Here is a 24,992-nt window from a genome sequence, read left to right on the forward strand (position 1 = left end):
GACCCTGGGCAAGTCGCTTAACCCCAATTGCCTTAAAAAAAAAAAAGAAGTATGAAGACTAATTAGAAGGCTTTTACAAGAATTTAGGTGTAGGTGTTGTTGAGATAGAATGTTTATATTTATCCATCTTTTAATAGAATGTGACCGTAGAGAGCAGGCAGATCATACCAGACGAACCTCATTTTGTTTTTTGATGAGGTTACTAGATTGGTAGATCAGAGAAACAGATATGCTTTACCTAGATGTTAGCAAAGTATTTGACCAAGTCTGTAATGCTGTTCTCATAGATCAGATGGAGAACTGTAGGCAGGTGATTGTGTTTTGGGGCTTACTGAATGACCAGACCCAAAGACTGGTCATTCAGCTGTATTAAGTTTAAAACTACACTAAGAATTTTGGGATACTCTGTATATATTATAGTAAGTATATAAAATGTGTACCTAAATATTTATATGTGATTATAATATTTGAACAGTATATAAAGAATACGTAAACCTTTATGAGAGTATATATACATATATAGGCATATGTATTTTGCTGTTACAATATCTGGTTTTTTGCATTTCTCCTTTTAGACACTGCATTATTTGTTACTTTTTGTTTAGAGGGTGGGAAGTTTTATGGCAGAAAGGTGGGCTAATAGTTTTTTTAGTTTCCACTCGATCACTACTTGGTTTCTTCATGTTTGAACCACTTCCTTTTTCACTGGTTAAGATCATTGACTCACCCTATCACTATGAGTGCATGCTAGTAAGGAGTTTAGTGAAACTTTTATCTTTTTCAGTAACCTTTAGAATGTCAACAACACATTCAACATATTTCAATCATTCTTTTATATATGTTACACATGTATGTATGTATATTAATTTTCCAAAGTAGTTTGAGAACTATTTTGATTTACATGTCATTAGTGTGGATAGATTTATATGTGCCTTATGTGTAAAATTTAATAGGTAGATGAATTACTTTGGATTAATCACCATAATATTATGCCAGTGGCAACATTATATGAAAGCAAGTTACCATAGTGTTTTTTACAGGTTTCATCCAGCAGCAGCAGGATCAGCTGTGGAAAGGTTTTCTTCTTCCATACAAATAAGGAAATAAATCTTGGAAAGTATAAGTATAACATGAGTCCTTAAAAAAAACTTAACAGATTTTGTACATCTGAGTAACCAAGGTATTGAATTGTCTCTCGTTGAGAGGTTATATGTATAGAGAGGCAGTGTGGTGTAGTACAAAGAATGCTTGACTTGGAGTCTGGAGAGACCTGGACTGGAATTCTGCCTCTAAAACTTGTATGAAACTTGACTGTGGACAAATCACTTCACCTTTCTGAGCCTCATGTGTAAGATGGAAATAATAATTCTTATAGTACCTATATTTATAAGGATGTTAGGAGGACTGAATGAAGTAATGTGTGTGCCACACGCTGCAAACCTTAAAGCACTCTGTGAATGTCATCTATTCCAGCAATTCTACCACTACACAAAGCATTATTTGATCGCAGCCATAAGAAGGAAATGTATTCTTAACTAAACAAGGGATCGGTGCAATTGCAAAAAGAAAAGAAAGATAACTGATTAAATAAAAGTGAAAAGCTTCAGTACAAACAAAATTAATGCATCACGGATAAGGAGGAAAGTGGTCAAATGGAAAAAAATATTTTTATATCATTTGTCAGATAAAGGTTTATATGTATGTGTATATATATATATATATATATATATACATATATATATACACACACACATACATATATATATAATATATAGACCCCTAACACATATACATATACGTCTTTATACACACATACGCACGCACACACACATATATATACATGTGTATATATACATACACACATAGGCACAGAGTATCCCAAAAGTCTTAATGTAGTTTTAAGCTATTGAAACATAATTTTTAATAAGTAAAGTTTTAATAGTTTAAAACTGTACTAAAACTGTATGTATATATATATATATATATACACACACACACACACACACACACACACACACACACACACACACACACACACACACACACACATATGACCAAAAGCCGTTTCCCAGTAGATAAATGGCCACAGGATATGAACAATTTCCAAAAGGAGAATTGCAAAATATTAATAGCTATATGAAAGAATGTCCCAAATTACTAGTAATAGGAGAAATGCAAATCAAAATAACCCTGAGGTTTTACCTCACGCTCTGTAAATTGACAAAGATGACAAAAAATTATAATAGCATTGAAAGTGTTGTGGGATGATAGGCACACTAGTACATTGTTGGTAGAGCTGTGAATCCGTAAAACCATTTTGGAAAGCAGTTTGTAATTGTATAAATAAAGTGACTGAAAAATCCATACCTCCTTAACTTAGGGTCCATAGCTAGTCTTATACTCTAAGGAGGTATTTGAAAAGAAAAAAAGTTCACAATACAACAAAATATTTATAACAGTGTCTATTGTGGTAGCAAAGAATTGAAAACAAATTAGGTGCTTGTCAACTGAAGAATGGCTAAACAAATTGTACATGAACATAATGGAGTATTACTGTGCTATACAGAATGACAGATATGAATACAGAGAAGCATGGAAAGATTTACATAGGACCTTTCTGCAAGTCTTCCTTTGGAATTGGTTTCAGAATCTGAATTTTTTTTTTTGAAAGTCCTCAGTACTGACGATTCTCTGTCTTTGAGGTTGGATTTATGTTTTGGAAAAAGTTGAATGTCTTTTGAAGTCAAGCCAAGTAAGTAAGATAGATGATTTTGCTAAGCAATCCCAAAATTACCAGTTAGGATAGAATCTAGGGTAATACAAATATCAATTAGGGTAAAAAAAAAATGAGGTATCACTTGCCACACCTGTGACTGGGCAGCTTATATAATAGCTCATTTATAAAATAGCAGTATTGAGCTAGATGACAAGACTCATCTAGAGGTATGATGTTCTGATTTTACTGGACTCCAACAGGAATCTGAATGAGATGATATGTATTTCAGAGGGGAAGATATTGCCAAGTGATGATGGCTGAGGAACAGTCTGGAAGTGTCAATGAGAAGAGAGGAATATGTTGAGTTTTCCTTCTGTCCTAATGTTTCATGGAGACATGAGAGGAGAGGGTCAGTCAACACACATTTATTAAGTGCCTTCTATGTGCCAGACACTTTACTGAGCACTGGGGATACAAAGACAAAAGACAGTCTGTTCTTATGGTCAAGGAGCTTACAGTCTCATGGGGGAGTAACATGCAAAAAATACCCCAAAAAACAAAACCCAAACCCAAACCCTATGTATAAACAAATTGTGTTCAGGATAGACTAGAAATAACCAACAGAGGGAAGGCACTAGAATTAAGGAATAAAGGCTTCCTATAGAAGATGGGATTTTAGCAAGAACTTGAATAGGAGGGAGAGAATTCCATGTAGGGAGAACAGTCAGGAAAATGTCCAGAGTTAGGAGCAGTATCTTGTGTGAGGAACAGCAAGGAGGCCAGCGTCACTGGATCACAGAGTAAGTTGGGGTTAGTAAGGTTTAAGAAAACAAAAGGTTGGAGGGAACCAAGTCATTCATAGCTTTGAATGCTGGGGTATTTTGAATTTGATCCTGGAGGTGATAAGTAGCTCTTGGAATACTTTGAATGGGGAGGATGACATGGTTAGACCTGCACTTTAGTTTTTGGGTTTTGTTTGTTTGTTTTTGGCTAGGCAATGGGGTTAAGTGACTTGCCCATGGTCACACAGCTAGTTAAGTGTTATGTGTCTGAGGTCGGATTTGAACTCAGGTCCTCCTGACTCCAAGGCCGGTGCTCTATCCACTGTGCCACCTAGCTGCCCCTAGACCTGCACTTTAGGAAGATTACTTGATAGCTGAGAGGCTGGTGGTGGGAAGTTAGGAAGAGGAGAGGTTTTGGTTGGAAAGATAATGAATTCACTTTTGGACTAGGTGTCTACAAGATATCTAGTTTGAGATGTCCAGGCAATTGTAGATTTGGGTCTGGATGTTAGGAGATGGGTTAGGGCCAGAGAAGTGGATTTGAGAATTATCAGCATAGAGAAGATAGTTGAAGCCATCAGAGTTGATTAGATCGCCAAGTGAAATAATATAGAGGGAAAAAGGAAGAGAGCCCTGGATAGACCCTTGGGGACCCCCAGGTGTGATTTATATGAAGATCAAGTAAAGGAAACTGAGAAGAGGTCAGATAGGTAGAAGATAGAGTCAACTATCATAGAAAATGACAATGCCAGAGGTGTCAAGGAGGTCAAGAAAGATAAAGACTGAGAAAAGGCAATTAAGAGATCATTGGTAATGTCAAAATGATTGCCAGGGATGCAGTGTGTTGAAGAGAGACACTTTTCCATTAGTGCAAGATGGGAAGAGTCTCAGGATGAATGGAAGTTTTCCTCTGCAATGGAGCAGATATTACAGAGGGCACAGTGAAATATCAGGAGGAGGAAAGGATATCAGTCAATAAGGAAGCATTAATTGCTTTCTTTGTGCCAAGTGTGGCACAAGGTGCTGGCGATACAAAGAAAGATAAAAGCACAGCAATGGTTATGTGGATTATAGTGGGGAAAGTTTTTTGCCTCATCAAATGTGGACTCAGAGTCACAGGGGTAAGGAGAACAACAACAGCTTGGAGAGCTGTCACCCCACAGTGTGGGGAAGGAACCATGTGAGGATCCTTTACCCTTCGGAGTCTTGTGACTTCATGTAGGTAGGGCAAGGGCTTGTAAACTCTCTCTGAAGACAGTTCAGAAGATGAGCAGATGATAAGTATTTCATTGAGCATTGGTAAAATCCGCGCCACTAGGCCTTGTCAGAAGACTTGGGTTCTAGTTATAGAAAGTAGAATTTGAGGGCTAAAAGAGACCTTGGCTATTATGTAATCCAGCCTCATTTGTATAGGTGAAGAGTAAGTTGAGGTCTATGGAAGATTAATGACTTTTCCAAGACCATTCTGTTTAATGGTAAAACAGGGAATAGAACTCAGGTCTCTTTATTCTCGGTCCAGTATTTTTTTTCCCTGTTAATTCATGCTATTTAGTTGTGTGACCTTGAACAAATCACTTAACTGCTCTAAGCTTCAGTTTCCTTATCTACATTATGCAGTTGAACTCTGTGGCTTTGGAAGTCTTCAAATTATATGAAGCAGAGCCAGCAGGAAGGACTGTGGTGTAGACATTTATGATATTCTTTGTTCTTCTTTCCTCCAAAATAAAAACAAGTAGCAAGATTGGGAAATCAAAGCATGATCAGATATTTCTCTTGGACAGAGTAAATGTCACTTAAAAAAAAAAGAGAATTATATGTAATATATACGACTCATGACTAATATATCACTGATTCAAACAGGAAATGCAATTTGTAATTTAGATTTTGATAGTGTACATCAAACTTAAAAAGTGTGTTGAAAGAAACGGCAAGTGGATATTTAAGATTTCTTGGTACAGATACAGAGTTATTAAAGTTTGGTAAAATATTAGCCAGAGAGGGTCAGGAAAATAGCTCTTGTACTCTCTTATTTCCTCTGCCACATATTCAATTTCTAATTGGCAATCAGCAATTAAAACAAGTTGATTTTCACTAATCTCTCTCTCTCTCTCTCTCTCTCTCTCTCTCTCTCTCTCTCTCTCTCTCTCTCTCTTTCTCTGTCATTGGAGATCCATGTCTATTGACTGACTTAATATATTGCTAGAGGAGCTGAACCATATCAGTCTTGATATTATTATGATAAATGAAATCAGAAGGGATAAGGTAGTTGCATCTGAAAGGAAGAATGGCTTACAGGTTCTCTTTGGAAAGGCAGATAAAGGAGTGGGTGTAGTTGGTTTAATCAGGCAACAAAAAATGTCATTTCTTGCTCACTTGGTTGTCTCTTTTTATATCCTTATGATGAACATAAGCAAAAAGAGCACTATGAACATACTTTCAGTTTATGTTTCTGCCAAAGTCTTTTGCAGAAGATGAGACAGAAGAATTCTATAAAGAATTTAGCAAGATCTTCTAAACTAAGTCAACATTTATGTTAATTCTTGTTGAATTCAGTGCAAAGGTAGAGGATGTTCCTTAGGGGGAAATGGCAAAAAATGCATTTGAAAAATATAGTTCAAGATTAAAAAATGAAAGGAGTCCAAGGCTTCTATACTAGTCAGAAATTTCTCATCCCTATGTCATGAATCCACCTTCTAAAAAAATTATGATAAACTTAATTATCAACAAACATCATTTCTGTATGCAAAGAATGAAAGATTGTATACAAAATGGTAGATTTCTTTTATGTATGATAAGTTTTTTAAAAGTGTATATAAATTTTTTAAATTAATTTTTTTCAGTTATCAACCATTTTTTTTTATCCCTCCTATCTCTCACCCCCAACCCTCGGGGGGGAAAAACAAACAAACCCCCCCCCCCCAAAACCCTTGAAACAAATATGTGTAGTGGAGCAGGACAGAGTCCCATATTAGCCATATTCAAAAATGTGTCTCATTCTGCATATTTTTATGTTCTGCATATCTTTGTTAGGAGGTAGGTAGCATTCTTCATCATCCATCCTCTGGAATATAGTTGATCATTTCAATGATAAGCATTTTTAAGTCTTTTTATATTGTTCACTTTTACATTGTTTGCTATACTGTAACTTCTGCTGGTTCTGCCTACTTCACTTAGCATTAGTTTATACAAGTCTTCCCAGGTGTCTCTGAAACTCTCTCTCTTATAATTTCTTACAGAACAATAATATTCCATTACATTCTTATGGGAGCCATAGGGCAATAATTTCAAATTTTTCAATAATTTCTCAAATGAGGAGCAGTCCCCCAGTTTCCAATTCCTTGTCATTACAAAAAGAGCTGCTATAAATATTTTTGCCTGTATAGGACCTTTTCTTCTTTCTTTGTTTTCTTTGGAATATAGGTCTAGCAGTGGCATCTCTAGATTGAAGGGTATGTTTAGTTTAGTAGCTTTTACAATTCCGAATTGCTTTCTACAATGGTTATACCAATTCATAACTTCACCAATAGTGCTTCAGTGTGACTCTTTCCCACAGCTCCTCTAGTATTTGTTATTTTCCTTTTTTCAATCTGATGAGTGTGAAGTGGACTCTCAGAATTTCTTTAATATAATTCTTCAATTTCTTTAATTCTCTGTTACTGATTTGGAGCATTTTTTTCATATGACTATTGATAGCTTGGATTTCTTTCCTTGAGAATTGTCTGTTCATATGTCTTAACCATTTATAGTACCTACTTAAGAATTCTATTTCTAGGGAGAAGTGCAAGAGAGAAAGAAAAATGAGTTTGGGTATTTTCCATTAGTCTAAAATGGGTGATTGTGAACCCACAACAGCCTTTTAAGGTAGCTAGTCCAAATATTATCACCATTTTGCAGATGAGGAAACCTAAGTTTAGAGGAATTAAATGACCTGTCCATGATCACAGAGCTGGTGGAGGTAAGATACATATACTGTCTTCTGATTCTATTTTGCATTATTTCATAAAGGTCTTTCTGTATTTCCTTATGTTCCTCATATTTGCCAATATTAGTGACATTATCAAATTCTATTACATTACTGTACTACAATTAGTTTAAACATTTCCCTTTTGTTAGACACTTAATTTGCTTTTCATTTTTTCATTTCAAATAATGTTGCCATGGACATCTTTGAAGAAAGAGAGCAAGCATTCCCTCCCCTTTTTGTCCTTAATACTTTGGGATATAGAAAATATAAATATATTCCTGAGTTGCTGAATCAAAGGGTATTTTTTGGGCAACTTTTACTGAGCATAATATTTGGGAATAATAAGAAGATTGGATTCCTTTGCACTGAATAGGACAACCAGAAGCTCTGATAGCTAAGGTGGAATTCACTTAAAGGTAGAAATAAACACTTTGAGATAGTCTAAAGTTAATCAAATTAAGGTTGGTTTTTGTTTTGTGTTTGTTTTGTGTTTTTCTTTTCTTTTTTTTAAATGAAAGTCCAGATTCAAGATGATTCAGATTAGTAGGACTGAACCGAATGTGAGACAAGCAGGCAAAGTTTAGGGCAGTTAAAATGATGTTGAATATAACATACCCTTTTTTACCTTCCCCGTCCCTGTGATACTGAATTCCTAGCTGCTGAAGAACAAATACTCTTCCTTCCCTAACCCCAATTGTTAGATGCCTAAATCCCACCCATCTCATTCTTATCCAGCTCCTCCTCCATGGCTTACACTTTCTCTCATATCCTGTCACTGGCCTTGGTGAAGAATTCAGAATACTATCTGCCCCTCATTGACGATGACACTTTGAAGTTCACCCTCTGCCACTGTCACTCAGGCGACATTTTGCTCTCTGAGATTCACACTATTCAAATTTATTATCCGTTCCAGATCCTAGTTATCTCCTGAACATTCTTCCTCATTCCTTAGTGTCAGAAACAGTCTCATTTTCTACCTTAATTCTTTCCTAATACTAGAGGATTTTCAGCATATGTATTAATGTTTCTTTTAATAGCCTAACGTCCCAACTTATCAATCTATCCAGTTCCCAAGACCTACCCCTCCACTCCACTTCAGTTGTACACAGGGATGTCAGTGTTGATAAGAGCTCTGGAATTTCTTTAACTGATCATTATCTTTTATCTTCCCATTATTCCTTTATGACTGTAAACCCTGTTCTTTATCAGTACTTTCCCAGGCATTGAATCCTGCACTGGCTATACTCTCATCACTTCCCAGACCTGACCCATTAGTGAATCAGTTCACTTCTGTAGTCTAAAATCTATAGATCCCCCTGCCTGTCATCTGTCACACCTTACGATATACTTCTACCTTGGATAATTGCCACCATTTGCCTTGTACATTCCTACTCATAGCTGCTGAACAGAGCTGAGGAAAGTCACAAAACTGTGCTGATTGGGTCCTAAGTTTTTATTGCTGTCTTTTATTTTAACATGTAAATTTCCCTTTGTATTCCTGCCTTTTCCTCTGAGACAATCATCTCTTATGTCAAAGAATTTTTAAAATGAAAAAGAGGAGGAAGAGAAGAAAACATCAGCCAAATCAATCAATACATGGAAAAAAATCTGATATTATATGCAGTTTTTCCCACCCATGAACCTTCTCCACCCCACCACTTCCTACAAAGGAGTTGGGAAGATATCAGTCAATATTTATTTAGTGTCCACTATTAACTGTCAGGAATTGTGCTAAGTGCTAGGGATACAGAAAGAGGCAAAAGACAGTGCGTCAAGGAGCTTACAATCTAATGGGGAAGACAACATGCAAACAAATATATACAAAGCAAAAGCTATTACAGATAAATAGGAAACAATTAACAAGGGCCGTAGAATTAAGAGGGGTTGGGAAAGGCTTCTTATAGAAGGTAGGATGGGATTTAAAGGAAGCCAGGGAGGTCAATAGTAGTTAGAGTGAAGGAGGTAGAACATTCTAGGCATGGGAGACAGCCAGAGAGAATGCCTGGAGCAGGCAGACGGAATGTCTTGTGCATGGAAACAACCAGGAGGCCAGTGTCACGGGTTCAAAGAGTATGTGTCCAGGGGAAAGTTGTGGGGTGGGAGATGGGGAGTGTCAGGTTATAAAGTGCTCCGAATGTGAAACAGAGCATCTTGTATTTGCTCCTGGAGGCCATAGGGAACAGTGTTGGGGGGTGGGGGTGGTGACAGTTGGATACGTGCTTTAGGAAAATCACTTTTGTGCTTGAATAGAGGATGGGTTGGAGTGGGGAGAGACTTGAGGCTGGCAGACCCATCTGTAGGCTATTGCAGTAATCCAGGCATAAGGGCCTGCTCTAGAATGGTGACAGTGTCAGAGGAGAGGAGACTTATTCCAGAGGTGTTACAAAGTAAAATCGACAGGTGTTGGCAACAGCATGGATATGGGGATTAGTGATAGTGAGGAATCTAGGATGACTTCTAGCATGGCAGCCTGAGAGGATGGTATTACCCTCTACAGTAATAGGGAAGGTCAGGGGTGAGGTAGTGTTTAAGGGAAGAAATCATGAGTTCTGTTTTTAATTTAGGATGTCTGCTGGGCATCCTCTTTGAAATATCTGAAAGGCTGGTAGAGATGCAAGGTTGGAGGTCAGTGGAGAGATTGGTATAAGATAGGTAGATTTGAGAATGGTCAGCATAGAGATGGTAATGAAATCATTGGGACCTGATGATATCACCATGTGAAGGCAGAAGAGAAGAGGGCCCCAGATAAAACCCTGAGGGATACCTAGGGTTACAGGACGGGATCTTGAGGAGGGAGGATCCCAGCAAAGGAGACAGAGAAGGAGCAGTCGACGAGGTAGGAGGAAAACCAGGAGAGAGAAGCATCCTGAAAACCAACCCATAATTTTACAATGAGAATTCTGAAACCCAGAGAGTTATGTGTGCTAGGTCAGTGATTGACCTGCCACAGCGATTTGGACCACTGTAGAGGTAACACAGCAAGGGCACTGGGCTTGGCTTTCAGAAATCCCAGGTTTAAATGCTGCCTCAAGCACTTTTTAGCTAAATGACTCTGGCCAAGTCACATATCCTTTCTCAGACTTAGTTTCCTCTTTCATAAAATAAGGAGGATAATAACATCTACTTCACAGGATTATTGTGAGGATCAAAAGAGATAATGTTTGTAAAGTATTTTGCATATCTGAAAGCACATATATGCGCACTCATATATGATCAGTAATCTGGCTGCTACCATTTAACCCATAAGATTAAAACTCAGGAACTTCTTAAATCTTGTGTCTTACATGGGGTTCCTAGGCTTTTCCAATAATGACTACTTTATGTAACATAAATAATTTATAATATGACTGTCATATCCCCTAAATTTTCTCTTCTAATGATGTACTTTAGGATATTGTCCTAGACTTCAGTTGAACAACATCATAGATTTGGTACTTATCTCCAATACTAGAGATAGAAAGCTCCTTGGTTGGTGATGGGAATGCTATTGCCTCTTTTTATTTTTTATTAAAATCTTGTTTTATGTGTTTCTTATGAAGAATGTAGTCAACCACCTTTCTAATTGTTTCATTTTTGAAGTTTGGGAAACCATAACGTAGAGGAAATAACTTGGCTATTTTTATATACTTCAGCAAGTTCATAAACCACAGAAACGGTTGTAAATGTGGCAGTCACCCCCAGGGAAAAATCACATGAACCTAAACCAATCTAGTTCTGGAAGGGATGTTAGAGTTATTAGCCCAGTGACTCTCATACTCTTTCTAGTAGTGGAACCCTTTGCTTCAAACAAAACTTTGATGTAATGCTTAGGATAAAATCTTTTAACATGATTTTTAAAATGCTTGCTACTAATGGTATCAAGTAACAATTAGACCCATTGATTTAGAAGAGTAAAATTTTTAAAAATATTCTGAATATGCTAATACTATAAATAACTTACTTGGAGAGATGGATGTAATTGTTTATCGATTAGTATTTTATAATCAGGAACAATATTCAATTATAGGATAAATTGAGAACTGAAGGGACCTAAGGAATCACTTAGTTAAATCCCAGAACTAGATAACTTAAAAAAAAATTGGTATCATTGAATACACTGCATCATGTGTACTACTTATACGTACAAATTAGAGATATCAAATTGGCATTTTTCCTATATAAGGGATTTGTTTTTTTTAACTAGGTTTGTGGGCCTTGGTTCTTTATATTTTTTTTATCTCTTCAAATTCCTGATTTATATATAATGGATATTGCAACAGGATGAATTTATAGTAAAACAGCAACAATAACAACAATCTACCAATATGTTCCAACAATTGAACACTCTGGGTGTTTTTAGTGTTTCATTCTAGACTGGGAAGAAGCCAACATTTTGATCATGTAATCAATTTCATTTCATTCATTCATTCATTCATTCATTCATTCAAGGCAATTGGAGTTAAGTGACTTGCCCAGGGTCACACAGTTGTAAGTGTCAAGTGTTTGGTCTGAGGTAGGATTTGAACTCAGGTCCTCCTGACTTCAGGGCTGGTGTTCTATCCACTGCTGCCCCATGTGATCAGTTTTAATTGAGCAACACTGACGGATGAGGGGGATAGATTCCTTTGTGGCCTGCTTCCAGAGTTGAGACACACTGATAGAGGCTAACCCCCTTTAGTTCAGAGATGAGGAAGCTGGTATCCCCTAAAGTTAAGTGTCTCTTCCAAAATGACCAACCTTTGGTGCTGGGTAAAGTCTGCACTTCCCTGATCATAATGGAGTCCTTTACTCTGTTACAAATGAACAAGCACCTGTGACAAGGTGGCATGTGAAGTTCCTTCTGACTGTGAGAATGGGGCTCTGTGAAGTATAGGCTTGTTCTTGTTCTCGGGAAGCTTGTGGTCTAGGGGGCCTAGAGGACGTCTGTATAAATGCTTTTTAAAACAAATGGAAGTCTTATTAGATCCCTAAGAGATACAGAGTGGAAGGTGAGATTATTTTTAACTGGGCCTTCAGGAAAGGCCATATGGAAAAAGTGATGCAACCTAGATGTCACGGTGTGGATAGGTCTTCAAAAGATGATGTTGTAGGGGAGAGCATTCCAGGTATATAAAACAGCAAAAGGATAGAAGTGGTAAAGTGCGGAATCATTTTTAAAAATGTGAGTAGTTTAATTTGTCAGGAGTATTGAACATGTGAATATGACTACCATGATTGAGTTGTTTTAGGATGAAAAAAAAAAGTCTATTTGTAGGCCTAGGGGAAGGAGCCAGTGAAAAAGGGTGTAGTGTGTGCTCTCTGTCCTCACTCTTTCAGGGCCAGGGATGCTACATCAACCCTTCTGGGTTTTGGGGTACCCTGGGGTGTTTGTAGGATGTCTCCTCTACTGGTATCATTTGAGCCCCCACCAGTGATGCTGCTTTTATTGTCAGGGGCCTGTAACGAGTACCTGAGTTCCATTTAAACACTTAACATGGTATATTTTATGAAAGAATGTTTACTACAAAGATAATAGCAAAAACAAACATATAAACATTTCTACCCATATATCTAAACACATTTTCTCCTGTATCACTTTATTCTCCGGTAAGTCAGCTTAAACTTACCTCAGTTCCTAAATAACATTGGTCCTACCAAGTTTATATCCGAAAGGTGGCATTGCTACTGGAGGACTCCTCTATTCAACTTTTACTGGCATGGGTCCAGGAGATCACAACCCTCCCCCAAGATGGTTCCCTGTTTCTTTGGGGACTAATGCTGTGCTGGCTGTAACATCTGGCCTGGATTTCTGTGACTTGACCTCTTAACCTAAAGGGTTGGATGCTCCAATCTCTGTTATCAGGTATTATGAGCAAAAGAGCTACCTAGTTCTCCTAGACTGCCTACACAGCCAGTCAGAAAAATCCCCTCCCAACCACATGGTTAGCCAGCTGGAATTAGTTGCAGCATATCCACACGTGCTCCTCAGTTTCTCCAAAGTACTTCCCTATGATTTTCCTGGGAGCCACCTTCCTCATGTGTAGAGGATTGCATCATGCAAGCTGATGGGATTTGTGAATGCACTATGCTCTCATTATACTCTCTCAATTGTTTGAAAAATTTGCTTCCTTGGCAGATGAGTAGGAGTGCATTTTGAACACATCATCTGTATCCCCACTCCAGGTTTCTGGGAAGCGTAAACATTAGCCTTTCATTTGCTTCCCCAGTGCCATACAAGAAAGTCTCAAAACAGTCAGTCTGGCACAATCTTATGGCAGGCAAAAAATAAAAATCACAATTTTCCTCAAATACAAAGTTTTACAGATTCAGCATTGGCCTTAATTGCACCCAAAAGCAAAAAGGCAAAGAAAATTGGCTTCCTGTCTTAGAAGGAAATGTAGTCCCCTCAGAGCTTTCCAGATGACATGATGCTCTCTCCATTTCAGATTTAGATCTTGGTATTGACTAGGAATCATCCTCTCACTTTCACCAACCAGACTTGACTTGGTTCCTGCAAAAATGACCTCATTCTTAAAGGGCTGAGATATCTCACCCCCTCCCTGTTCCACTACTCTGGACCCACCCTCACAGAGTTGTGTTCAATATTTGAATAATACCTAAAGAAAAAGAAAATGAAGCTTCTTGTCTCAGGAAAACGAAATCCCTACCCTAATCCCAGATCATGTGGTGTTCTCTCCACCTAGTAATTATGGATGTGGGATAAATTGGAAGTCACCACCCCCTTGATAAATTAACCTGGGTGAAAACTCAGTTTCCAAGATTTTATCAGCACATACAGTCATCCAGCTGGGGTCTGGACAGATTTTCCAAGTGTCCCTTTCTACAAGGGGTATACCAAAATTGCATTAGACATGCCTGTACCATAAACGATCCCTGTAGTAGCCCAGGCAAATTTTCTTTGGATCCTTATTCTAAATGGCACCCAAAAGTGGATCTTTGCGTCTTCAAGGACAGTCCAAATGGAATTGCTTACTCACCTGTCAGGACAAGTAATTTCAGTCAGAAAAGTGACAAAACAAGGTCATAAGAAGCCCAAAGATGAGTGAAACTCCCAAGAAGGGAACTAAGCACTCTTAACACTAACTTGGGATTTTCAAGCAAACAGGTAAACTCTGTCTTAGGAACTTGTGAGGCATGAGGATATTACTATAAGCCAAACAATCTGAATCTTTTTAAATGTAAAAAGAAAGTTTTTCAAGTAGGTACTAGTGATCTAGTAATTCAAATGCTTGCTTTCTTTCTTTCTTTCTTTCTTTCTTTCTTTCTTTCTTTCTTTCTTTCTTTCTTTCTTTCTTTCTTTCTTTCTTTCCTTCCTTCCTTCCTTCCTTCCTTCCTTCCTTCCTTCCTTCCTTCCTTCCTTCCTTCCTTCCTTCCTTCCTTTCTTTCTTTCTTTCTTTCTTTCTTTCTTTCTTTCTTTCTTTCTCTCTTTCTTTCTTTCTTTTTTTTTGTGAGGCAGGGGGGTTAAAGCGACTTGCCCAGAGTCACACAGCTAGTATGTGTCAAGTGTCTGAGGTCGAATTTGAATTCAGATCCTCTTGATTCCAAGGCTGAAGCTCTATCCACTGTGTCACTTAGCTGCACCCAAATGCTTTATTTCTCGTGTTAGACTCTATCCATATTTATATAGGATTTACCAGTACAGTGAATTTTAATATTTAAACACTAAATGAATCAAATGCAGAAGTTTAAAAAATTTACTTTAGTAGAAATTACTTGTGAGGGAATATACACCAGAAAACTAACTGTAGAATTACATTCTTTTTTTTTTTGCACCAGTTTCTCTAGTATCCCACAAATAAAAGTATCCAAAATTGAAAGTCCTGGGTGGAACTGATGGGGTCTCCCATGTTCCAGGCTCCCATTGCAAGGGAAAGATTGGAAATCAGAAAGAAAATACAAAACCTTTAGAAGGAAGTTGAGAAGGATACCAAAGGCAGAAGGTGACAAGAAGAGTTACTTTTTTCTGATATAGGAAGGGAGAAAGATGAGAGAATGGCAGGAAAATACAATGATGTCTTTAAACATATATATGAAGAGGGGTGGATGGCCTTGATTTTAGTGATGTAAGAGATGGGATTATTTGCCACAGGGATTGAAATTATGGTGATTTGAGGTGACAGAATAGGAAGGAACAGCTACTGTGGGGAATGGTAAGGGGAAAAAATACTTTAGAACAAAAGGATTGTCAGGCAACACTGAAAGCCCAGCCAAAGTTAGGGAGTTATGTATTTACAGTGGACTCAGTTTCTTAGTGTAACAGCAGAGAATACTGGAATCTGACTTAGAAATAACTTCAAATATCATCACCTTCAGTTTATATGTGAACGGGAATATTATGCCCGATGTGTCCAACAACCTGTCCACCCCATTTGAAGACATTGAATTAGAAATCTGTTGATGGGGAGTTAACAAAGGTTGAACATGAGGTGAAGGATTCTCAAGTGAGGGAGGATGGCAAGTAAAATAGTTAGTTTTTCATTTTCCTTATAGAAGAGGAAATTATCTTAAGTGAAGTTATACACTAAGTATACCAAAACTATGCAAGTTCCAAATATCATGTTTTAATACTGTGGATATTAAAGTGCCGTATTTGAAGCTGTTATTTCTGAGGGAAGACAAGTATTGCAGTTACACTCACAGCAGCAATTGTTATCTTGAAATTCATTTGTATGAGTACCATCAATTTTAAAGCAAAATGTATACACGTTTTGTATGCCATCAAGAAAGAGGAAAGCATTAAAAAGAAAAGGAGAACTGAATAAAAGGGAACAGATGATAGAAAATGAAATTAGTCCAGAAGTCTACAAAGTGTACATTTTTGTATAACAGTTTGCTTGGGAATCAAATCTTGAAGGAGAAAAAGTTGAAATATGGGGCAGAGGTCTCTTGGAAAAATAATTAAGAGCTTGAAAAGTTAATTTTTACTTTTTTCTGTATCAGGAGAGAAGGGAAAAAAGGATTGAAGATTTAAAAATTTGAAAATGTAAAATTTAAAAGTTACGTAAGCAGAGTTTCCCAGTGGGTTGTTTTGATCTACATCCAACTTGACGTGCCTGGCTGTCCTAATTAGATAGTGACCTACAAACAAGGTGAGCAGGTCTGACTGGAAAGAACAAAGCAGACATTGCATAAGGTTGTGAAGAACTTTGAATCTCTCGTAGTCTCTGCACTGAGTACATTGTTATAGATGGAGCTCGTATATAGGTATATGTGTGTGTGTATATGTATATATAATATGTATATGTATATATATGTAAAAGCAGGATTAATCAAGTAGCATCCAAGTACAGTGGTTGAGATTCAAGTAAAAATATTAATTTAATAAGGGCAAGAGGAACAACACCTTCATGTTCATCCTAAAGTTTGCGCTAGAAATCATCACTGCATTTAATACAGATCAAAAACATATTTTGTTTTGAATCAGTTTCTAAAAGGAAAATAAAATTGACTCTGTTACAAGGAGTTGAGTGTAGAAAGCTTTAGACAAAGATAGTGCAAAATGTTCACATTTTACACAAGACTGTGCTGAGTGTTTGTCACTCAGCAATTCAATAGCACTAAGAGAGTGCAGACCAAAGTAATTTGTTTATAACTAGTTAACCAGCATGGAATGTGAGTCTTACATGGTGTAATTACATTCTGTTTTCATTCAACTAGTTTACTATGTCAGTTTTAGTAGCTACCATCCATCATTGGCGAGACTGACTTGTGCTGTGGTCCTGTGAAGAAGCCAGAGTGAATAGTGACCAGCTGATGTTTTGAGCTTGGTTTCTTGCAGTTGAATGTAAGCTTTTTCAGGGCAGCACTTGTTTCATATTTGTCTTGGTGTCCGTAAGGGCGTAGTGCCTTACACATGGTAAGTGCTTACGTGCTTGTTGTACTGAACTGGATCTGTAAAATGGGGGCCAGGGAGTGACTAGAGTGATCTTTGAGGTCCCTTCTTATTCTGATAGCCAATGATTTTCTCTTGGATTATGGAATATGACACATATTCATATAAATACATCATGATTTGCAAACTGTTAGATTTGGTAGGAAGTAAGCCTTTGTATTATTTTCCCCCTCTATACTAGGGTTTTTAACCTGGGAATTCACCCTAAAGATTCTGTGGAGAAATTTCAGAGAGGTTATGAACTTGGATGGGAAAAAAAATTTTCACTAATCTCGAAAATTTATCATTTCTTTCAATTATTTAAAAACATTCTGAAAAAAAAATTATTCTGAGAATGAGTCCATAACCTTTTGGTTTGGGTCTATGATGCAGAAAAAGATTAAGGACCCCTGCTTTCTGTAGGTTAACCTTTTGCAAAAGGATTGTGTTGAAATTATAGTCCATATATGTTGAGTACATACAAGGAGATAATGAATAGTAAGGCATTCAAATCCTAGGTGGTGGATGAGAATTGCTTCCTAATGTTTATTGATAATATTCTTCTACAGGTGAATTTGGAGAGCTTTAAAAATGTTTTAGTAGTGGTTTTTACAGGCAGTAGGGTATAGAAATCTATCTTACCCTACAGGAAAATAGAAGGGGAAGGGAATGGGGGGGCGGTGATAGAAGGGCAGTTTGGGGTAAGGGGTAATGAGAATGCACACCATCATGGTATGAGGGGAGAGAAGAGACTGGGAGAAAATTTTGGACTCAAAATCTTGAGGAAGTGAATGTTGAAAACTAAAAATAAATAAATAAATTGGGGGGAAAATGTGTTTTAGCAGAAAACTAAGCTTTATTAGTTTTAGCAGTAACTGAGAGAGAAATTCTGTGTTCTCTTGTTTTTTGGGTTTTTTTTTGTCTTGATACTGTTTTATCCAAGGAAAAAGAATATTGACTTTGTTTTGTTTTGTTTTTCTTCTCTTTTAAAAGATAAGGCACCTTTGTCAAAGAGCCTTTTACTAGTACCCAGCGCCCTTTCGATTTTATTGGCACTGCTCTTTCAACATTATCAGAATTTCTTTGTGTATAATCTACAAGCTGTAAAGAATGATTTGCAGGTGAGTAATTGATCATTTGTTTAAGACCTGGAAAAGGGAAGGGTGAAGGGTGAAGGGGCACTTGTTGGTTTTTTTGGATTTGTTTCCTGTCCCCTCTACTACCAGTGTGTCCAGATAAAATATACAATAGAACTAGTGCCTTGTTGTATATACCACACTTATAAGAAAAGTGGTGTATATATCAAAGCTGTCATTTATTATCTGTTGTTATGATGATTTTCCAAATCAAGTTGACTGATATTTTTAGCAAGATCAATTTTTACAGCATACTTATTCCCTTATATGAAGAAAATATCATTCAGTTTTATAAGCATCATGGTGCAGTGGATGGGACCAGTGGATCTTAGGGCCTGGGTTTGAATTCAGTCTTTGCAGTTTACCACCAGGGAAAGTCACGTAACCTTTTTGGACCTCAGGTTCCTCACCTGTAAAATGAAGAGGCTGGATTAAATGACTCCAAATGGCCCTTTCAGTTCTAAATCCATGATCTTAGGAAGATACAGCCTCTGCTGTGCCACCGACAAGCTGTGTGGCCTTTGGCAAGTTGTTTAACATCTCAAAGCCTTAGTTTCTTCATCTCTGAAATGAGAGGACTGACAAACTGGAGAGCATCCCACTGGGGAGGAATAGGATGGGGAAGAGCCTCAAGATTGTGTCATACAAGAACAGGCTGAAGGAGCTGAGGGCATTTGTTCTGAAAAAGGGGAGATTTAGGGAGAATAAAACTCAGTGAAATTTAATGGAGATAAATATAAGGTCTTATACTTGCTTAAAAATCAATAAATATATAATGAATGGGGCATAGCTAAGCAGCAATTCATCTAAAACATGGTCTGGGTCAATATGAGTCAATAGTGTGATATAGCAGCCCCAAAAGCTAATGCTATCTTAGCTTGCTTTGAGAGCTGTAACGGCCAGGGTAATGGTTTTACTAGGCTCTGGTCAAAACATGTCTGAATTATTGTGTTTTGGCCTAAGTAATATATTTTAGAGAAGTTGAAGAATGTCTAGGGGAGAGTGACCAGGATGATGAAGTCAGATGAGATCCATATGAAGATTAGGGGAGAGAAATGTTTTGCCTAGAGAAGAGACTGTGGAGGAGGACTTGTTAGTTGTTATGGGAGGTCATTAGCCTTGTTCTTGGGTTCATGGGACAAAAATAAGGATGATGGGAAGAAATTGCAGAGATAAATTTAGACTTGGTTTAAGGAAAAACTTTCTAAAAATTGGAACTGTCACAAAGTGGAATGGGCTGTCTTGGGAGGCTGTGGGTTTTACCTTGTACAGTCTTTGGAAAAAGGAACATAGTATCATTTGGGGTTCTCTTGGCAAAGATATTGGAGTGGTTTGCCATTTCCTTCTCCAGCTCATTTTACAGATGAGGAAATTGAGGCAAATAGGGTTAAGTGACTTGCTCGGGATCACCCAGCTATTAAGTGTCTGAGACCAGATTTGAACTCAGGAATATGAGTCTTCCTGACACCAGACCTGGCACTCTATCCACTGTGCCACCTAGGTGCCCTGACTTCAGAACCAGTGGTTAAGGTTGGATGAGCACTTATAGAATGTATTATAGAGGAATTTTTTTACAGGTACAGTTTAGACCAGATGATTCTGTGCTTCTGAGTAATGGGTAGAAGTTCCATAGAGTGAAATTAAGCCTATCGAAAAGTAGATTGGGTTGCCCCTGAAGTCTTTTCCAAATCTCTGATTCTGTTAATTTAAAGGAAATGAAAAGTTACATTAATTTGATGTTTTACAATTAGAAGGGAAGGGAACAAGCTTTTATTAAAGACCTATTATAATCTACGTCTTGAGCTAAAGTAATTTACAAACGTTTGGCCAATATTAGAATTAGAAAGAATATGGCACTGTAGATTTGGAGGATATGTTTTCGTCTCTTAGATGTGGAAGTGTCACAGCTGATGGTGTGCTTATCTGTGAGTAAAGGTGTGAGAGTAAAGATATGAGAGCAAAGTGTGATGTATGGCACTCAACCATTTCCTTACTAGGCCCACAGGTAACTTTTCTTTATACTGTTTTCAGCTCAGTACCTTCTGCATTCAGGTCACTTGGAATTTTTTCTGTTTCTCTTTAGCTGTGCTAGTTAGGTGTTACTGTGAATACAAAAGAAGGGGAAATTTCTTGAGGAGCTTCAATTCTGGCTGGCCAACAGACTATGTAACTGCGTTTGTGATGTTGCATTTTCATTTTGCTTTTTTACCTCAAACAGCAAGTTTCCCTAATTACAGCTTAGGAAAAACTTCCAGGATTTACATCTCAAATTTAAATTTGTCCTGGTGTAAAAAGCCAATCATTAGAGAGTATTTCTATATACTTGCAAGACAAAACCCAAACAAGCTTTTTGGCAAGTTTACACATTAAAACAATAACCAACAATAGCCAAATTATTTTAGTGATAACCAAATTATGAAAAATTGCTTGATGTAACTGATACAGAAAGTTCACCAATTTGAAATTTGAAACAAACCTATTACCAATCAGCTGACTTCAATTTTGTTAAATTCATTTCCAAGTTACTCTACACAGAGAATCAACATCTCATCATTAACAGTTAAAACTACAACTTTAAAAGAGCATGCTTACTCAGATTCAGAGGCCAGCTTCTTTACCTTGAGCAGGATGTGCCGAACCTGGGAGATGCTTCCAGACAAAGGTTGCTCCAGGACCCAAGGCCATTGCCAGTGGGGCCCATGCTGTAACTGCTGCCCCTCCCCCCTCCTTCCTTTCCCCAGGTGAGGGAGGGTGAAATCAAAGGTGAGGGGGAAAGGGTGAAACTCTCTTCTCCTATGAGAGGGGTTAACAGATACCCTATTGACTCAAGGAGGGGAGTGGGAGAAAGGAGTGACCAGGGTTGTAAGGAGGAGTTTCAAAACTCCTTAATGATCAGTCGCAAAACTTCCAGAATCTGCCAAGATATTTTTAGCTGTTCTAACTTTTCCCTCTAACCTCCATGAAGGAGGATTCAGGAGTGTAGAGAGAAGGGAGTAAGTAAGCCTCAGGGAATCAAAAAGCAACTGCAGTTTTCCCCAATTCCCTAGCGCCAAGAGAATTGACAGAATTGGGCATAAACTTCTGGATAGGGCGTCCGTCCTTGTCCTCTGTGCTGCGGAAGGTGTGCCCAGGTCCATGACCTTGAACCGACCCAGTGGACTGAGAGCCTGAGAGAGTCAGGTTGAGTTCGAGACAGCCTCGTAACTGTCTGCCCAAAAAGCACCTCCAAGCCTTGGTGCTTGGAGAGCGACCCCAATTGAAGGGCTAGAAAGAGTGGGGAGGCTTACGTACCTTCCAGTCTTGGCTGAAGAAGAGCTTGGAGTTAGGCAGTTTCCCCGCACGGGCCACCAAAATATTGAGGTTTAGGGGTGCTAGGGTGCTGGGACCCCAAGATCATGACACACGAGTCCTGTCTGAGAGAATTCTACCCAAGCCTTCTTTCAGCCAAAGACAAGGTTTATTAAAGATCCACCATGTTAGCCAGACTCTTAAGAAATCTGAGCACCTGTGAGCCACTGACTAGATTGTAAAAATCTGAGCCCATGGCTAGATCCTAAGAATCTGAGCAGTGGCTAGATTATATAAGAATCTGAGCCTGCATTTTCATTTTGAAAACAAACAAATGCGGTATAACTTAGAATGATATTGTAGTTTAAAATAAGGTAGTGATTACTTTGGGAGTATTATTATAGTCATGAAAAACCTCTGTTCTTTTTTTTTTCACAACCTATTGGTGCCCCAGCCATACCTCTCTCCTGCTTGGTGCTGTTTTCCCCTGCCCTTCCCCTTTTCTGGTGTCTTCCTTATCTACATTGTCTTTGTCAAGAAACTTCCAGTTTCATGAGTAATTAACCACTCCTTGCCTGTGTGAACTTAATGGGAGGCAAACCTGTCACACCAGCCTGAGTAGTATTCTACCCCTTCCTATAAAACACGTGAGCTGCCCTGATCTCTGAGCTGTCCTAACCTAGGGCTGCACTTGTGAAGATGAACCCAGGAGTCCCAGGGAGAGCTTAGTATAAAGAACAGGTGCTAAGTTCTAGTGCGTTTGCCGTCCTCCTGCTGTGGCTTGAAAACCCCTCTGCTCAAAATTTCATGGCAATATCCCTGGCTATATCTCTGCCCTGCTCCTTCTTATCTTTCTATTAGGCCAGGTCCTAGTATATGGAGGTTGAAGGGTTCCACCCTGCCTTATTTTGAGGATGTCAGTACTGGCCCCAGTTTTTTGGAGTTTTTAGAGTGGACTACTCTAGTGCTATGCCCTTGTTGTCCTTGTTTCTTTACCGCCTTGCTCTCTTGGACGTATCTAGTTAAGCCACATGGCTTTCCTTTAAATATGCCAAATAAAGGGACCTATTGCTCTTAGTAGTGACTGGCTCATCTAAAGTTCCTTCAGCCCTGTTAGCAAGAACCCTCAACAGGCGTTTGAGCTGAGAAACAGTATTTGGAAAAATGAAGTCTTGTTCCAGGTCCTAAAGTTGTGGAAATCATAGTTCACGGAAGTACATTCTTCGTCAGTAGAAAAGGTGAACATGAGGCTGTGGCTCAGTAAGGCAGATGTGAGAAGCACTGAAGCCCTGCCAAAATGATCATATTTGGGAGTAATGTGAGGTGAGATTGGAGGGATATGAAGCCAGTTAATGAATAGCTTAGAATTTTAGACTTTTGTTTCTTTTTAAAAAAGGATCTGTAGAATTTGGCTGCTTTAGTCTTCTTTAGAGTAATTGTCAGTGTTTGAACATTTGGTGAGTGCAGAGCAATCAGAATTTGGTACACAGAAAAGTTACTTTATGGGTCAGTGATTCTTAGGCCACTCTCATAGACTGCAGATGATATTTACCATTTGTTGAGTTGAAAGAGCCTCTGTTGAGGTGGATAGGAGATTTATGCTTAACTTCAGCTTCAAGTTTTCCAGTTGTGACATTGAGCATAGTTGCATAATGTAAATTATAAAAAATCTTACTTAGCAGTTTTCCTTCACTAATGATCATGATATGGTTATTTTCAAGCTGGATTGTATTGTATTTTGTAGTAGCCTTCACATTTTATTGAGCATCTTTAGGCCTGCAGGCTTATCAAGCATCTCCTAGTACTTAGGCCTTGGGTGAATGCTTTTATAAGTCCACTGCATATGTGATAGAAGTTTTGATGTGGTCTGTTGTTGTTGCTACCTCCAATGTTATAGCAAATTTTTATTGTACTATGTTGTGGCCTGAAAGCACATTATGACACTGGAGCAAAATCATACATTCCTCCAGCACGAAAAGATGTTAGAACTCTAGTGTAGCCTCTTTGTCTTACATAGTATGCACTTAAATATGTATGTTAGCAGTTTGGAAGGTAGAAAAGGCTTTCTTGAGAGGTCCTACGTTCCTTTTTATTGGATATAACTTTAAGTAAAGACCATATAACCACTTGGCAGAGTTGCTATTTGGGAGACTTCTGTTCAGGTACAGGTTAGAGTAGCTGACCTTTGAGGTCTGGGTTATCTTTCTTTGATTTTAAGAACTGAGTTTTATTTTTTAATGATTCCTTTTTACTATATTATGCTGCCTTTCTAATCTCTTAACCTTGCTCTGCTAGATGCCTTTTAAACCTCTTATTCTTGATATATTAATAATAGGGTAATGATAAATGATTTGTGTACACCAGAAGAATTCTATAGACAGTGGACCTGGATTTCAACAAGACATTTAACCAAGTGCATCATGCAGTTCTTGTGGACGGTCTGACAGTCTGTGGACAATCCGAACTTATCATTTCCCTGAAGCTGCTTTCTCCAAATTTACCAGTGATCTCTTAGTTGCCAAGTCCTTTGGCCTTTTCTCAGCCCTCGTTCTCCTCGAACTCTCTGTACCCTTTAACATTGTTGATTACCTTCTCCTCAATACTCTCTTCTCTCTAAGTTTTCGGAATACTACTCTCTCCTGGTTCTCCTCCTACATAACTGACTATTCCTTCTGTTTCCTTTGCTGGATCCTCATCAACCTCTAACTGTAGGGGTCTCTTAGTTCTGTCCTAGGCCCTGTTCAAAAGAAGAGGGAGAAGACTCCTTCTATACTACTTCACTTGGTGATCTCATCTCAAAGCTTCTGATTCTCAAATCTACTTATCATGCCCCAGACTCTCTGCTGGCCTCCAATCTCACATCTCCAGTTGTCTTTCAGACATCTAGAACTGTATGTCCAGTAGACATCTTAAGCTCATCATGTCCAAACAACATCTGTCCTTATTACTATAGAAGGCAACACCATCCTCTTGGGCTCACAACCTAGGAGCCATCCTCAGCTCCTCACTATCTCTCACCTTTCGTATCCAGTCTGTTCCCTTTGCAGTCTTTTCCCTGTTTCACCTTTGCAATATTTCTTGAATATACCCACTTCTTTCCTCTGACACTGACACCTCCCTGGTGTCATTACCTCATTACCTCACACCTGGACTATTGCAGTAGCCTGCTAGTGGGTCTGTCTGCCTACGTCAGGTCTCCCTAATCAAATTCACCCTCCATTTAACCACTACAGGTGGGACCACATGTCACCTCTAC

At 38.2% G+C, this 24,992-nt stretch overlaps 1 protein-coding gene across 1 annotated transcript in view; it reads left to right on the forward strand.

Annotated features, from left to right (window-relative positions):
* UBAC2 (UBA domain containing 2) overlaps positions 1 to 24,992 on the forward strand; it is a 238,176-nt gene that overhangs the window by 12,391 nt on the left and 200,793 nt on the right. Inside the window, exon 2 of the mRNA XM_020964054.2 lies at positions 18,306 to 18,433. Coding sequence (XP_020819713.1) covers positions 18,306 to 18,433 — 128 coding nt within the window. The remainder of the gene's footprint in view (positions 1 to 18,305; positions 18,434 to 24,992) is intronic.

The sequence above is a fragment of the Phascolarctos cinereus genome, unplaced genomic scaffold (genome assembly GCF_003287225.1).
Source record: "Phascolarctos cinereus isolate Bilbo 61053 unplaced genomic scaffold, phaCin_HiC Scaffold_7;HRSCAF=346, whole genome shotgun sequence".
Classification (NCBI taxonomy): domain Eukaryota; kingdom Metazoa; phylum Chordata; class Mammalia; order Diprotodontia; family Phascolarctidae; genus Phascolarctos; species Phascolarctos cinereus.